This window comes from Pristiophorus japonicus, chromosome 11, assembly GCF_044704955.1.
Source record: "Pristiophorus japonicus isolate sPriJap1 chromosome 11, sPriJap1.hap1, whole genome shotgun sequence".
Lineage (NCBI taxonomy): Eukaryota > Metazoa > Chordata > Chondrichthyes > Pristiophoridae > Pristiophorus > Pristiophorus japonicus.
Window position 1 is genome coordinate 36,545,458 of NC_091987.1, and position 16,837 is coordinate 36,562,294.

Sequence of the window (16,837 nt, forward strand, 5' to 3'; positions counted from 1 at the left end):
ACTTTAGTATGGATGTTTCGGCATCTGGGCCTTGTGTCAGAGGGCACCGCGTTAAGGGAGGCATTGTTCACCTCTCATGGTGCAAGGATAGGAAACTCCCGAGCTAAAGAGCCGAGCCGTGTGCACTCCGAGATAGTCCTGAGGGGGTGGAAAAACACCGAAAAAAAAACCCAGCAGAACATTCCTAAAACATTACCCATGCCACCACAACACAAATCGCGCAAAAGTTAAAACCAGGAACACTCGCTCATACTTTTACAACACGTTACCTTCCTCACCACTGCCAGCATGGCTGGACCGCTTTAATTTCCCAGCCGGTCATTGCGGGCGCAATCCCAAGCGGACGTTTTGGGCAAGATTCAAAACTTGTGCCAGTGTCGCAACCAGGGGTGTTGCACAACCGGCGCAGCTCTCCCAGGTGGTGCTGCTCAGCGCTGCCGTAAAACCTGACCAGAGGGCGCAGGAGAGCTCAACGCCCCAGAGTGCAAATGACCAGAAAATCCAGTACAAAACTGTAACACGCATGGGCAGTACAGGAGACAATGAGGCCAATATTACTGGATGAAGAAAGACTTAATGGAGCCATGAAAGATAAAAGGTGACAGGTGTTAGTTAGACATGTGCAAGACACTGTGGGCCCAAATTTGGCCCACCCGTTTTTTCGACGCATTCACCAGAGATGCACCGACATCTTCGGCTGAAAACGCGCCAAAAAGATCTCCCCAGATTCTGGCCATTCTGTTGACTCTCCCGGGACTTGGCGCGGCATGGCCAGTCGATTGGGGGGCGGAGCTAGGGCCCTGCGCGTGAAAGAGTGCCAGCAGCGCTGCGCATGCTCATTGGAGTGTTCGCTCATGCGCAGTAGCTCCTGCCAATGATGATGATGATGCGTGCTGCAGCGTGGGATCCGATGCATCCCGCCCCTATCCCGGTCCTAGTGGCCTGCCACACAGTAATGAGAGAAGCCTGCCTTCTTCTAAAGCACTTTGTTCTTTTGTTGGCTGTCTGCATTATTGCTACGTTATGTCAATATTCTACACACAACTTGAAGACTTGAGGACATTGCCATGCAAAGGTTCAGGTAGAACTGTCGATTTTGAAATCCATCTCAACAGTTTGATTGGTGGGGTAGAGTTTTGATCCTGGGGGGAAAGTTTTGATCTGGGGTGGGGGGGGAGTTTTGATCCTGGGGGGGGGAGTTTTGATCCCGGAGGGGGGCGGTGATAACTGTGCAGCCAGTAATTTTAATGAGCTTAGAAACATAGCCCTTCTAGCCTGCACCGCCATTCAATGAGTTCATGGCTGAACATGAAACTTCTGTACCCCCTTCCTGCTTTCTCGCCATACCCCTTGATCCCCCGAGTAGTAAGGACTACATCTAACTCCCTTTTCAATGTATTTAGTGAATTGACCTCAACTACTTTCTGTGGTAGAGAATGCCACAGTTTCACCACTCTCTGGGTGAAGAAGTTTCTCCTCATCTCGGTCCTAAATGGCTTACCCCTTATCCTTAGACTGTGAACCCTGGTTCTGGACTTCCCCAACATTGGGAACATTCTTCCTGCATCTAACCTGTCTAAACCCGTCAGAATTTTAAACGTTTCTATGAGGTCCCCTCTCATTCTTCTGAACTCCAGTGAATACAAGCCCAGTTGATCCAGTCTTTCTTGATAGGTCAGTCCCACCATCCCGGGAATCAGTCTGGTGAATCTTCGCTGCACTCCCTCAATAGCAAGAATGTCCTTCCTCAAGTTAGGAGACGAAAACTGTACACAATATTCCAGGTGTGGCCTCACCAAGGCCCTGTACAACTGTAGCAACATCTCCCTGCCCCTGTACTCAAATCCCCTCGCTATGAAGGCCAACATGCCATTTGCTTTCTTAACCGCCTGCTGTACCTGCATGCCAACCTTCAATGACTGATGTACCATGACACCCAGGTCTTGTTGCACCTTCCCTTTTCCTAATCTGTCACCATTCAGATAATAGTCTGTCTCTCTGTTTTTACCACCAAAGTGGATAACCTCACATTTATCCACATTATACTTCATCTGCCATTCATTTGCCCACTCACCTAACCTATCCAAGTCACTCTGCAGCCTCATAGCATCCCCCTCGCAGCTCACACTGCCACCCAACTTAGTGTCATCCGCAAATTTGGAGATACTACATTTAATCCCCTCGTCTAAATCATTAATGTACAATGTAAACAGCTGGGGCCCCAGCACAGAACCTTGCGGTACCCCACTAGTCACTGCCTGCCATTCTGAAAAGTACCCATTTACTCCTACTCTTTGCTTCCTGTCTGACAACCAGTTCTCAATCCACGTCAGCACACTACCCCCAATCCCATGTGCTTTAACTTTGCACATTAATCTCTTGTGTGGGACCTTGTCGAAAGCCTTCTGAAAGTCCAAATATACCACATCAACTGGTTCTCCTTTGTCCACTTTACTGGAAACATCCTCAAAAAATTCCAGAAGATTTGTCAAGCATGATTTCCCTTTCACAAATCCATGCTGACTTGGACCTATCATGTCACCATTTTCCAAATGCGCTGCTATGACATCCTTAATAATTGATTTCATCATTTTACCCACTACTGAGGTCAGGCTGACCGGTCTATAATTCCCTGTTTTCTCTCTCCCTCCTTTTTTTAAAAGTGGGGTTACATTGGCTACCCTCCACTCCATAGGAACTGATCCAGAGTCAATGGAATGTTGGAAAATGACTGTCAATGCATCCGCTATTTCCAAGGCCACCTCCTTAAGTACTCTGGGATGCAGTCCATCAGGCCCTGGGGATTTATCGGCCTTCAATCCCATCAATTTCCCCAACACAATTTCCCAACTAATAAAGATTTCCCTCAGTTCCTCCTCCTTACTAGACCCTCTGACCCCTTTTATATCCGGAAGGTTGTTTGTGTCCTCCTCAGTGAATACCGAACCAAAGTACTTGTTCAATTGGTCTGCCATTTCTTTGTTCCCCGTTATGACTTCCCCTGATTCTGACTGCAGGGGACCTACGTTTGTCTTTACTAACCTTTTTCTCTTTACATACCAATAGAAACTTTTGCAATCCGCCTTAATGTTCCCTGCAAACTTCTTCTCGTACTCCATTTTCCCTGCCCTAATCAAACCCTTTGTCCTCCTCTGCTGAGTTCTAAATTTCTCCCAGTCCCCGGGTTCACTGCTATTTCTGGCCAATTTGTATGCCACTTCCTTGGCTTTAATACTATCCCTGATTTCCCTAGATAGCCACGGTTGAGCCACCTTCCCTTTTTTAATTTTACGCCAGACAGGAATGTACAATTGTTGTAATTCATCCATGCGGTCTCTAAATGTCTGCCATTGCCCATCCACAGTCAACCCCTTAAGTATCATTCGCCAATCTATCCTAGCCAATTCACGCCTCATACCTTCAAAGTTAGCCTTCTTTAAGTTCTGGACCATGGTCTCTGAATTAACTGTTTCATTCTCCATCCTAATACAGAATTCCACCATATTATGGTCACTCTTCCCCAAGGGGCCTCGCACAATGAGATTGCTAATTAATCCTCTCTCATTACACAACACCCAGTCTAAGATGGCCTCCCCCCTAGTTGGTTCCTCGACATATTGGTCTAGAAAACCTTCCCTTATGCACTCCAGGAAATCCTCCTCCACCGTATTGCTTCCAGTTTGGCTAGCCCAATCTATGTGCATATTAAAGTCACCCATTATAACTGCTGCACCTTTATTGCATGCACCCCTAATTTCCTGTTTGATGCCCTCCCCAACATCACTACTACTGTTTGGAGGTCTGTACACAACTCCCACTAATGTTTTTTGCCCTTTGGTGTTCTGCAGCTCTACCCATATAGATTCCACATCATCCAAGCTAATGTCTTTCCTAACTATTGCATTAATCTCCTCTTCAACCAGCAATGCTACCCCACCTCCTTTTCCTTTTATTCTATCCTTCCTGAATGTTGAATACCCGTGGATGTTGAGTTCCCAGCCCTGATCATCCTGGAGCCACGTCTCCGTAATCCCAATCACATCATATTTGTTAACATCTATTTGCACAGTTAATTCATCCACCTTATTGGGGATACTCCTTGCATTAAGACACAAAGCCTTCAGGCTTGTTTTTTTAACACCCTTTGTCCTTTTAGAATTTTGCTGTACAGTGGCCCTTTTTGTTCTTTGCCTTGGGTTTTTCTGCCCTCCACTTTTCCTCATCTCCTTTCTGTCTTTTGCTTTTGCCTCCTTTTTGTCTCCCTCTGTCTCCCTGCATTGGTTCCCATCCCCCTGCCATATTAGCTTAACTCCTCCCCAACAGCACTAGCAAACACTCCCCCTTACTCAAGACTTTCCTGAACCCTGTTGATGAAAATACTTTCATACATAAGAACATAAGAATTACGAGCAGGGGGTACTTCTATTTTTTATTTGGATATTTTCAATAAATTATGTAAATATGTTTTGTCTCTACTTTTATTTTGTAGTTTAAGCTTCCATGAATGTTTCTGTTGTTTCGTAAATTAACTTTGCGAAGTTTGTCATATGATGTCCTGTATAGTTGTTTGATCCTATTCACATTCTTTAGTCAAGTCATTAAGAACCTACCTGCGCTGATTTCTTAACTCTCCACAAGGGTTTTCTGTGTGGCCACAGTGGCCACATACTCTGGCCTAAGTTAGTTTGGAGCAATTATTAGCTGTCCAAACAGGTGTAGGTGGCTGGTAAAGCCCCCTTTTCTAAAAAACTAAACTAAACTTAAAAAAAAAATCCTAACTAACTCACTTACACTGGCACAAATTGAATGTGCAAAATGGGGATTTTTAAGATACTCCAGAAAAATCAAGTTGCTCCAAATAAAATGGAGCATCTCCTGGGCAATTTTGGGTCCCTTTGCAGAACTGAAAGAAACCAATTTTCATTGTCCGAACTATAAGCATGGAGCAGATCAAGATGATGTAATTCAGTTTAAAAGAAGACAAAGTTCAAATAAACTGTGAACCATATATTATAAAACAGGGAGGGGCATAAACATTCCCTGAATCGTGGGGTAATGTTTGATTTTCTCTTCAGTTCCTGAGACCTAGGATATCTGTGCAGCCACCTCCACCGAAGGACTAGAATTGGATGACTAGGTTTGCCTTCCCCACAACCGTTTGCCTCAGTTGAGATGGGTCATTGCTAGAACTTGTCAGCTGTTGGGCCATTTATTCTTTGAGCCTAAATGGGTTAGTCCGTTCAAATTTCCTGCACTCTCTGGAGCTGCCTCACGAATGTGCTGGAAATCTAAATTGGCTGATTCAAAAAGTTTCTAAGGGAAGCAGCCTGCTGGCTGGAAAGTTCTGACAACGAAGCTACATACTCCAAATGAGACAAAGACAATTTTGTAGTGTTCATTTCCTGGGAGGCTTCAACTATGGATGTTTGGTGAGTACGATCTTTGGAAATCAGGCGGATAGGGAATGCCAGGCATAGCATCAAGGATTTGGGCAAGAAGTTGCTCAGTATGGTTACGGTGGTCTTTCTAAAATCTTGAGTATGTTTTGTTTTAAAGAATGACAGCTCCCAGTGGGTTAAAGGCAGTAATTCAATCTCTGCATTCTGCTGACATTCCTAAACTGCTTGTGCTTTTCTCTGTTCATGAGATTTGAACCACTGCATTGAATTAGTGGTGTTTAGCTCACTGACAAGTCATTTATTATCCTCTATCTGTTAATTAGAACTGAAATTTTAGTTGTGTTACAAGTGCCAAAAATCCTATCTCAGTTGTACTTGTGGAAAAAAAATCAAAGTAAAGGCAAACTAATGTCATGGACTTTTACAGCATTGCTACACCAAACCAGAGCAATTCCACAAATGACATGTGAATCCTTCCTACAAACTCAAATTCAATTACAGATGGTTTGGAAGATAAACTTCGAGATGTTCAATTTACTTTGAAATGTGCTGCGTTTCTTAAAGTTTGCTTGAACTTCTCTCGCTATATTATTGCTACTAGGAGTAGATTGTTTCCCCAACTTAGCTGTAAGTTTCACTGAACCACCTTGTCCTGCTCCATGTTTCATCTATATTGTTACACACGTGTTTGAGTATTTTTGATAACTGCCTCATGTTTTTTTTTCAGGCATTAGTAAATGACATCCAAACTATCCAGCCCAGCTTAAATGGTATTAACGAGGTTGGGGAAACCTTGAAAAGCCAGGCTGAGCCCACATATGTCGGCAAATTACAGACTGAACTCACGGAGCTGAATGCATGTTGGGAAAACATCTGTAAGCAGGTGAGAAGTCCAATCTCTGAAAAGCAAAAGGTGTCTTCAGATATCCATGCTCTCAGGGTGGTCGTGGCATTTTCCATTTTTTAATTAGTAAAATTGCTGAGTCTCCGTCTCTGGCCGTGAGTTTCATCAGAGTTGCTGCCACTTCGCTGCTGTCTCTTCGCCGGAGTGCATAAACAATGTTGTTACATATCTGTTAACATTTCTAAATCAAAGTATGAATAAAGGATCAAAGTATTTGTCCAGCAAAGAGTAAACTACCGAGTGATGTTGGGCACCGATTTGGTGGTAAAGAGATTAAGACAACATAATGGCTTAATGTGTGGACATTTACCTTCAGCAGGATGCAGAATATTGAGGTGTCATCATGTAGCAGTCAATATATTCAGTGTAATGTGGAGCTGGCATATGTGCTTATAGCAGCGTGGTAAAAACTAGCCATCCCTGCAAACTTTTCAACTTTTTTTACAATGGCATTAATCTTGAAAAAATTGGTGCTGTTTCAATTGTGTTGCAATTGATGGGCAGTGGTGTAGGGAACCCAGTAAAAAGGCTCATGAATTGACTATTTGAGTGCACGAAACACCTGATCTATTGCACAATTTCAGAATTCAAAAAGTTACTAGCTTTGAAAAGAATCCACTAAAACAGTCACTAAATTTCAGCCCAAATATATGGTATAAAAATTATTAGTAATGCATACTAAAAAAATAGTTTTGTGCAGTTTGCTAATTCGATTATTTGCTGACATGGCCAATTATACTTAAGCAGAAAAGATATTGGGCCATAATTTGCGGCCCCTACGGGTGCGTACATGGCGCATACGCACCAGTAGCGCACGTGAAAACCCAGGACTTGCGATCTGTCAAGAATTTTCTCCACAGATCATCTGCATCTCGGAGAAAAGGACATCTGCGAGCGGAGAGTTGGGCTATTTGCCCATCTGCTGCCCAGCGAATGCCCGTGAAATTCTTACGTCTTGTTAGAAATAACCTTTGACGGCTATTTCTGGTCACTTTAAATAATCAAGTTCAAGTGCAAACCAATATGGAAAATATATTGTGCTTAATCAGAGTTTAAGACGGGATATAACACATTAGTTATACAGCAAAAACATAAAACCATAACAGTAGTTGAAATTGATCCCAATCAGACAAATGGTTGACACACGTGAGCAATTCTCTCTCTCCTTTCATCTAAGGCTTGCTTCATTCTCTCTCTCTCTCCCTCTCTCTCTCTCTCTCTCTCTCTCTCTCTCTTTCTCTCTCTCTCTCTCTCTCCGTCTTTTCAGTCTATGTGCTCCTCTCTTTTTTTTCTGTCTGTAAGTACATGCTTCCGGGAGGTCATTTTTGACCTATTTTTGGGGGTGAGCCTGAACCGAAATATTGACAAGACCTATAGAGGATCCCCATAAAACTTGCTATCCAATACCATATTGTATTCTTTATCTCGATTCTTGTTTCAAGAACCCGCCTTAAAGATGTCTTAAGATTTTGGCCACATGTCTTCATTTATATCTTTTCAAAGACGCTTTTCTGTAGAATTCCTTTAATCTCTCTCTGCCCCTATTCTCTTGTGAGCTACGAGGAGGATGCTATGAGGCTGCAGAGCAACTTGGATAGGTTAGGTGAGTGGGCAAATGCATGGCAGATGAAGTATAATGTGGATAAATGTGAGGTTATCCACTTTGGTGGTAAAAACAGAGAGACAGACTATTATCTGAATGGTGACAGATTAGGAAAAGGGAAGGTGCAACGAGACCTGGGTGTCATGGTACATCAGTCATTGAAGATTGGCATGCAGGTACAGCAGGCGGTTAAGAAAGCAAATGGCATGTTGGCCTTCATAGCGAGGGGATTTGAGTACAGGGGCAGGGAGGTGTTGCTACAATTGTACAGGGCCTTGGTGAGGCCACACCTGGAGTATTGTGTACAGTTTTGGTCTCCTAACCTGAGGAAGGACATTCTTGCTATTGAGGGAGTGCAGCGAAGGTTCACCAGACTGATTCCCGGGATGGCGGGACTGACCTATCAAGAAAGACTGGATCAACTGGGCTTGTATTCACTGGAGTTCAAAAGAATGAGAGGGGACCTCATAGAAACGTTTAAAATTCTGATGGGTTTAAACAGGTTAGATGCAGGAAGAATGTTCCCAATGTTGGGGAAGTCCAGAACCAGGGGACACAGTCTAAGGATAAGGGGTAAGCCATTTAGGACCGAGATGAGGAGGAATTTCTTCACCCAGAGAGTGGTGAACCTGTGGAATTGATACCACAGAAAGTTGTTGAGGCCAATTCACTAAATATATTCAAAAAGGAGTTAGATGAAGTCCTTACTACTCGGGGGATCAAGGGGTATGGCGAGAAAGCAGGAATGGGGTACTGAAGTTGCATGTTCAGCCATGAACTCATTGAATGGCGGTGCAGGCTAGAAGGGCCGAATGGCCTACTCCAGCATCTATTTTCTCTGTTTCTATGTATATGGGCACACCAATAATGGCCAACAAACTGTGCGTTAAAACGCATTTGCCTTAACTTTGCATGACCTTTCATGCCATGAGCGTTACTCACATCGGAGATTATTATACCCTTACCATGCTCCAGCACGGGATCTGTATCACCTTTTGTGGTTGCATGACGGTGGTCACCCACCAATGCCAAGGCACGCTCCTCCAGGCTGCTCAACTCTATCACCTCTGCTGGGCCCCCTCCCGTGGCACTCAGACTTGCTGCCTTGGAAATATTTTTCTTCTGCAGAAAGAAACGTTGAAGCCTTTATTCCTTTAGCACCTACCCCTACCCTCCCCACACACACATACACACATCTGGGGCATAACCTTTTGCAGTTGTACAGGAGGGGTTCCATAAATGTTTACTCATTCTTGCTGACGCCACCACATTGTTCCAACGTTTCCTGCACGGGTCTCCATCTCACTTAATGTTGCCTATTGAGGACAAGGCCTCACCAATCTCCCTCCAAATGCACCTGTATTGGGGTGGTGGAGGTTTGCCACGACCATCCTGGGTGATGTCTTTATACCTGCGCTCCACCTCTGATACAAGCTCCTCCAGTTCCTCATCATTAAACCAGGGAGCTCTGGGCCTGGTTTTGACAGTCTTCTTGGATGCTTTTTTTCCACTCATGTTAAATCACTTACGGAATGGTTTATGAAAGGTTTGCAGCTCTGTATCTCCTACACTCTCCCCTCTACAACTGGCGGGTGCAAGAGAGTGTTCACCATTTAAGTGCATGCGCAGATGTCCCAGCAAAAATGATGTCGGTGTGCTGATACAACTACAAAAAAAAAATCTTGCGCATGTTCTCTGATTCGATAGGCCTGCACTTCCCGCCCACTGATACCGCCGCCTGCTGACGCCTGTGCCTGCCCGCTGCCTGCCGCTGCCGCTGCCCACAATACCGAGCTGAAACTGGCTCCCAGCTGGACCCAATGACAGCGGGCGCCAAAAAGATAGGTGCCGCCCAGGGACCGCCATAAAATGGGCGGGCCTTACAGCTCATCAATATCGGGGCCACAGTCTTTCTATACAAATTGTCTTAAAAATACATAAACAAATTGAAGCTTTAACTTGAAAATCACAGATAATGGTTGTCATAGTGCAGAGTGCTATAACATTTCAGCAGGGTACCAAAACATTAGCGTATCTAAGCATCTACTATCATTCTAAGGAGATACTTCGTCTCCAGTTAAAAACAATGATTTAAAACACAGCGTTCATATCAGTTTTATACATTTGAATCAGTTTTATACATTTTTAGGCATCTTTAGTTTCTAACAGCCTGGTAATTGATAAAATTTTAATTTTATGTTTTTTTAATGTATCATTTCAGCATTAAAAACCCTGGGCAATAATTTTTTTTTAGCCCTGTTAAAACATATAAATTTATTTTTCAATAAATTACATTTTTGTTTTAAATATTTAATTAAATGCCATTTTAATTAATTTTAAATATATAATGGATTTTTTTATTTATTTGAAGTGTAGATGTGTTTATTTGGGTATTCCCATTCATACTTATTGGGATTCCATACAGATGGAATCTCCATAAGCATGAATGGAGATCCCCTTCTTTGATTCTTTGGGCCGGCCCACGTGATCCTAGGGGCACTTGTGATCCAAGTGCGCCTGTGAGATACGTGGGCATCTACCCGGGGTACCTGGACAGCCCCAGGACCGCGAGTCTCCATATCTCCCGGACAGCCAGGTACGTGGGCATTTTATTTGCGGATCAGAGGCATTTCCTCGCGGGAAGCCTCCGACTGTAACTTCACGGCCAGGATTTATAAAATACTGATGTCTGTTAAGTCCCATAAAGTGACAACAGCAAAATTTACAGCAAATGCTTCCACAGGTGTTTTTTTCTTAGTTTGCTCTCCTTCAGACACTCTTTGGAATGATATTCCTTTTGTTGTTGATTGTACAGAAAAAGTCAATGCAAAAACAAAATGCGATAACCTTTTCACTGAAGTTATCAACAGGAAGAATTTCAGGCCCTTGGTCTGTGCTTACAGAGAAGTCTGTAAAGTTGACATTTTGATTCAAAATAATCTCTCGAAGAGAATGGGTAAATATTGAATTCTTGACATTGACATCATTCTCAAACAGTATCCTGTGACCAGCAATTGTGTCCAGTGTGTTGCCGAGACGTAATAGGGTTTGATGGGCAATTCCAGCATTTCTGGTTCAGCTCTATTCTTTGCAGTTGTTTGATAAAGATAGTAGAATTTAATAACTCCTGTGTGCAGAATTAGCCTTTGGGGATGGAAATCCTGGGGTAGATTTTCAACTTGCCACCAGGCATAAAATAAAAGCATTGGAAATTAAAATTGGACGATTTCTATATTGCACGGCCAATCTGCCACGGCAAATTTACACCCAGGCAACAATCTACCCTCCATCTCCAGGACACCTCTGATTACTGATGTTGTAAAGGCCAGCATGTAGGTGAGCCCATGGAACAGTAACCCAGCAAGAAACAACACTTCCAACAACAACAACAACTTGTATTTATATAGCACCTTTAACGTAGTGAAACGTCCCAAGGTGCTTCACAGGATTGTTATGAGATAAAACAATATGACACCGAGCCACATAAGTAGAAATCAGGGCAGCTGACCAAAAGCTTGGTCAAAGAGGTATGTTTTAAAGAGTGTCTTGAAGGAGGAAAGAGAGGTAGAGAGGTGGAGAGGTTTAGGCAGAGAGTTTCAGAGCTTGTGCTTAGGGCCTGGGCAACAGAAGGCATGGCCACCAATGGTTGAGCAATTATAATCAGGGATGTTCATGAGGGCGGAATTAGAGGAGTGCAGATATCTCAGGGGGTTGTGGGACTGGTGGAGATTACAGAGATAGGGAGGGGCGAGGCCATGGAGGGATTTGAAAATAAGGATGAGAATTTTGAAATCGAGGTGTTAGAAACATAGAAACATAGAAAATAGGTGCAGGAGCAGGCCATTCAGCCCTTCTAGCCTGCACCGCCATTCAATGAGTTCATGGCTGAACATGAAACTTCAGTACCCCCTTCCTGCTTTCTCGCCATAACCCTTGATCCCCCGAGTAGTAAGGACTTCATCTAACTCCCTTTTGAATATATTTAGTGAATTGGCCTCAACTACTTTCTGTGGTAGAGAATTCCACAGGTTCACCACTCTCTGGGTGAAGAAGTTTCTCCTCATCTCGGTCCTAAATGGCTTACCCCTTATCCTCAGACTGTGACCCCTGGTTCTGGACTTCCCCAACATTGGGAACATTCTTTCTGCATCTAACCTGTCTAAACCCGTCAGAATTTTAAACGTTTCTATGAGGTCCCCTCTCATTCTTCTGAACTCCAGTGAATACAAGCCCAGTTGATCCAATCTTTCTTGATAGGTCAGTCCCGCCATCCCGGGAATCAGTCTGGTGAACCTTCGCTGCACTCCCTCAATAGCAAGAATGTCCTTCCTCAAGTTAGGAGACCAAAACTGTACACAATACTCCAGGTGTGGCCTCACCAAGGCCCTGTACAACTGTAGCAACACCTCCCTGCCCCTGTATTCAAATCCCCTCGCTATGAAGGCCAACATGCCATTTGCTTTCTTAACCGCCTGCTGTACCTGCATGCAAACCTTCAATGACTGATGTACCATGACACCCAGGTCTCGTTGCACCTTCCCTTTTCCTAATCTGTCACCATTCAGATAATAGTCTGTCTCTCTGTTTTTACCACCAAAGTGGATAACCTCACATTTATCCACATTATACTTCATCTGCCATGCATTTGCCCACTCACCTAACCTATCCAAGTCACTCTGCAGCCTAATAGCATCCTCCTCGCAGCTCACACTGCCACCCAACTTAGTATCATCCGCAAATTTGGAGATACTGCATTTAATCCCCTCGTCTAAATCATTAATGTACAATGTAAACAGCTGGGGCCCCAGCACAGAACCTTGCGGCACTCCACTAGTCACTGCCTGCCATTCTGAAAAGTACCCGTTTACTCCTACTCTTTGCTTCCTGTCTGACAACCAGTTCTCAATCCACGTCAGCACACTACCCCCAATCCCATGTGCTTTAACTTTGCACATTAATCTCTTGTGTGGAACCTTGTCGAAAGCCTTCTGAAAGTCCAAATATACCACATCAACTGGTTCTCCTTTGTCCACTTTACTGGAAACATCCTCAAAAAATTCCAGAAGATTTGTCAAGCATGATTTCCCTTTCACAAATCCATGCTGACTTGGACCTATCATGTCACCATTTTCCAGATGCACTGCTATGACATCCTTAATAATTGATTCCATCATTTTACCCACTACTGAGGTCAGGCTGACCGGTCTATAATTCCCTGTTTTCTCTCTCCCTCCTTTTTTAAAAAGTGGGGTTACATTGGCTACCCTCCACTCCATAGGAACTGATCCAGAGTCAATGGAATGTTGGAAAATGACTGTCAATGCATCCGCTATTTCCAAGGCCACCTCCTTAAGTACTCTGGGATGCAGTCCATCAGGCCCTGGGGATTTATCGGCCTTCAATCCCATCAATTTCCCCAACACAATTTCCCGACTAATAAAGATTTCCCTCAGTTCCCCCTCCTTACTAGACCCTCTGACCCCTTTTATATCCGGAAGGTTGTTTGTATCCTCCTTAGTGAATACCGAACCAAAGTACTTGTTCAATTGGTCTGCCATTTCTTTGTTCCCCGTTATGACTTCCCCTGATTCTGACTGCAGGGGACCTACGTTTGTCTTCACCAACCTTTTTCTCTTTACATACCTATAGAAACTTTTGCAATCCGCCTTAATGTTCCCTGCAAGCTTCTTCTCGTACTCCATTTTCCCTGCCCTAATCAAACCCTTTGTCCTCCTCTGCTGAGTTCTAAATTTCTCCCAGTCCCCAGGTTCGCTGCTATTTCTGGCCAATTTGTATGCCACTTCCTTGGCTTTAATACTATCCCTGATTTCCCTAGATAGCCACGGTTGAGCCACCTTCCCTTTTTTATTTTTACGCCAGACAGGAATGTACAATTGTTGTAATTCATCCATGCGGTCTCTAAATGTCTGCCATTGCCCATCCACAGTCAACCCCCTAAGTATCATTCGCCAATCTATCCTAGCCAATTCACGCCTCATACCTTCAAAGTTACCCTTCTTTAAGTTCTGGACCATGGTCTCTGAAATTACTGTTTCATTCTCCATCCTAATGCAGAATTCCACCATATTATGGTCACTCTTCCCCAAGGGGCCTCGCACAATGAGATTGCTAATTAATCCTCTCTCATTACACAACACCCAGTCTAAGATGGCCTCCCCCCTAGTTGGTTCCTCGACATATTGGTCTAGAAAACCTTCCCTTATGCACTCCAGGAAATCCTCCTCCACCGTATTGCTTCCAGTTTGGCTAGCCCAATCTATGTGCATATTAAAGTCACCCATTATAACTGCTACACCTTTATTGCATGCACCCCTAATTTCCTGTTTGATGCCCTCCCCAACATCCCTATTACTGTTTGGAGGTCTGTACACAACTCCTACTGACGTTTTTTGCCCTTTGGTGTTCTGCAGCTCTACCCATATAGATTCCACATCATCCAAGCTAATGTCTTTCCTAACTATTGCATTAATCTCCTCTTTAACCAGCAATGCTACCCCACCTCCTTTTCCTTTTATTCTATCCTTCCTGAATGTTGAATACCCCTGAATGTTGAGTTCCCAGCCCTGATCATCCTGGAGCCACGTCTCCGTAATCCCGGAAGCCAATGTAGGTCAGCGAGCACAGGGTGATGGGTGAGCGGGACTTGGTGTGAGTTAGGACATGGGCAGCCAAGTTTTGGATCACCTCTAGTTATTAGAATTTAATAACTCTTGTGTGCAGAATTAGCCCTGGGTATGGAAATATTGGGATAGATTTTAAACTAGATTTTTAGGAGAGAATATTGACAGAAAAATTGAGAGAATATTGGCAAAAAAAAATATTCTCCCAGTGGCAAACTGGAATCACAACTCAGCTTCAGGTAATTTTCTTGGTCTGCAAAGAAGTGTTCATAAGTTATCTTTTTAAAATAATTTTATTACTTACAAAGTATGTCATGGGCAGCAGGTGGCAATGGGGTGTGGTAAGTATTGACAATATTTTCATTTGACCTTGGTACTATTTTTAATATGTTTTGTTTGCCCATAATCCTCCTCTTCTGAAGGCAGTGGCTATGTTGGAGAATGGTCCCACAGGCATCAGCAGCAGACTGCGGCCCAGTAGATAGTCTTGTGTGAAAATGGAGAGCATGTCTGTGAGTTTTTCAGACATGGGAGGTGTCATAGATCAGAGTAATCTTCTCCTCACCTAATATTTACCCATACATGAACTGACTCATAGGGATCACTGGATTGCGATTGGGTTGGCAACCCTGACTGATTTTTATTATCACTCCCCTCCAGTCCCTTTGATAGGCCAAGCAATTCCTATATGATTTTGCAGCAACCAGACTGCCACAGACTGGGATTGACTAACTCAACACAGGTTAGGGATTGAGCCTGGAATCATCCTGGGTTTGTATGTCTCAGTGCCGCACTGTGTGGAGCTTTTCCCCACAGCGATCAGAGGAGCTATGAAACTTAGACCCAGAGTTTTTTCCTGATTTGCGCCCAGGTGTAATCTGGGCGCAAACAAGTTAAGCAGCCTAAAAGGTCGTGAAAATGTGGGTGTAAATGAATAATTGGCCTTAGTACTAAATGCTAATCAGTTTTGCATTTGTGCACCTTTTTGGATTTTAATGGGACATGATTAAAGGCAAGTCTATACTGGTTCGATTTGATGTTCATGTTTTAAAATATCAAGGGCTGTATACGAGCACACCCATCTCCTAGTTTCCTCAAATTATAACTTTCAATATCTGGTTTCTTATTCAGGAGATGGATTCCGTTTTTTAAAATATTATTTTTAATGACTACAAAGTGATAAATCGCATTGCTTTCTCCCACAGACTTGTTTAACCATACAAACCTGTTGAATACATAATAGGTCTCCAGAGTAATTTCATTTGTATAGGAGCCTTTAGCCAGCAGCTTAGATTATTGCACGTGCACAGTTTTAATGCATCAAAAGACAATAATCTTCGAAACATTGTGTGACGCAGTGTTATAAACAAAATAAATTGTAAAACTTCAATGAGCAGCATTAAGTAAAACTTCAGGCCATTCAGACTGTTATTTAAACAGGAATAAAATGTAGAAAAAGAGATTTAAATGAAAACATAGATAGCAATTTTGAATATGCATCTGAATTACACACAGTCCAGTAATCTGAATGGCACGATCTTCTGTTCCAGCAGTGCTGAGAAGGAAATATGAATGTGCATTCTTAATTTAAATAATATCTTGAATTACTTAAGACTCGGGGGCCGAAATTGAACCCCGCCCCCAACGGGGCGCACTGACCGAGCTTTGAAGTTTTTCTCCACCCCAATCCAAATGGGGCGGTATTGCGGGCGGGTACGGGGCAGAAGTGGCCTTCGGTTGGGTCAGCCACCCCGCCCAGTCATTAGCGCCGCGCTGATGTCATCACAACATGCCTCCCCTTCAGTTAAAGGGGAGGGCCGCTGCGAACTCTGCATACTTTTAAGTTAGGTCCACTGGGCCATCAGGGAGGGTTTCGGCCAGACTATCAGCCGACAAATAAAATAACATAGCGTCCACGGCAGTGCACCCTCCCCTTTAAGGGCGGACGCACCGCCCAGCCACACACAGCTTCCCGCAGGGGAAAGCTGTCAGTGGCACTGACCGGCGACGGCGGCGCTCCCGCGGGACAATTTCCGGCACAGAGTGGAAAGGGGGTCCGCGCGTGTCCGATGAGGCGGTAACGATTACCGCTGGAGAACCCAGGTAGGACAATTTCAAAAAAGGTCTTTACTCCACACCGACTAGGTGGAGAGTCATTACCAACGGCTCTTAAGGGGCAATTTCGGTCCCGATGTTTCCAGTTTTTTGTTTTGGTCAGTTAGGTGTTTGACACACATGTGGATATACCTCTTAAAACAATAGGTAGAGGATTATCATAGGAATGTGCATT

At 43.8% G+C, this 16,837-nt stretch overlaps 1 protein-coding gene across 12 annotated transcripts in view; it reads left to right on the top strand.

Annotated features, from left to right (window-relative positions):
* The window catches only part of dmd (dystrophin), a 2,299,423-nt gene that overhangs the window by 1,025,863 nt on the left and 1,256,723 nt on the right, over positions 1 to 16,837 (top strand). For all 12 annotated transcript variants that reach the window (XM_070893344.1, XM_070893337.1, XM_070893339.1 and 9 more), the window contains one exon: positions 6,127 to 6,282. In XM_070893344.1, coding sequence (XP_070749445.1) covers positions 6,127 to 6,282 — 156 coding nt within the window. The remainder of the gene's footprint in view (positions 1 to 6,126; positions 6,283 to 16,837) is intronic.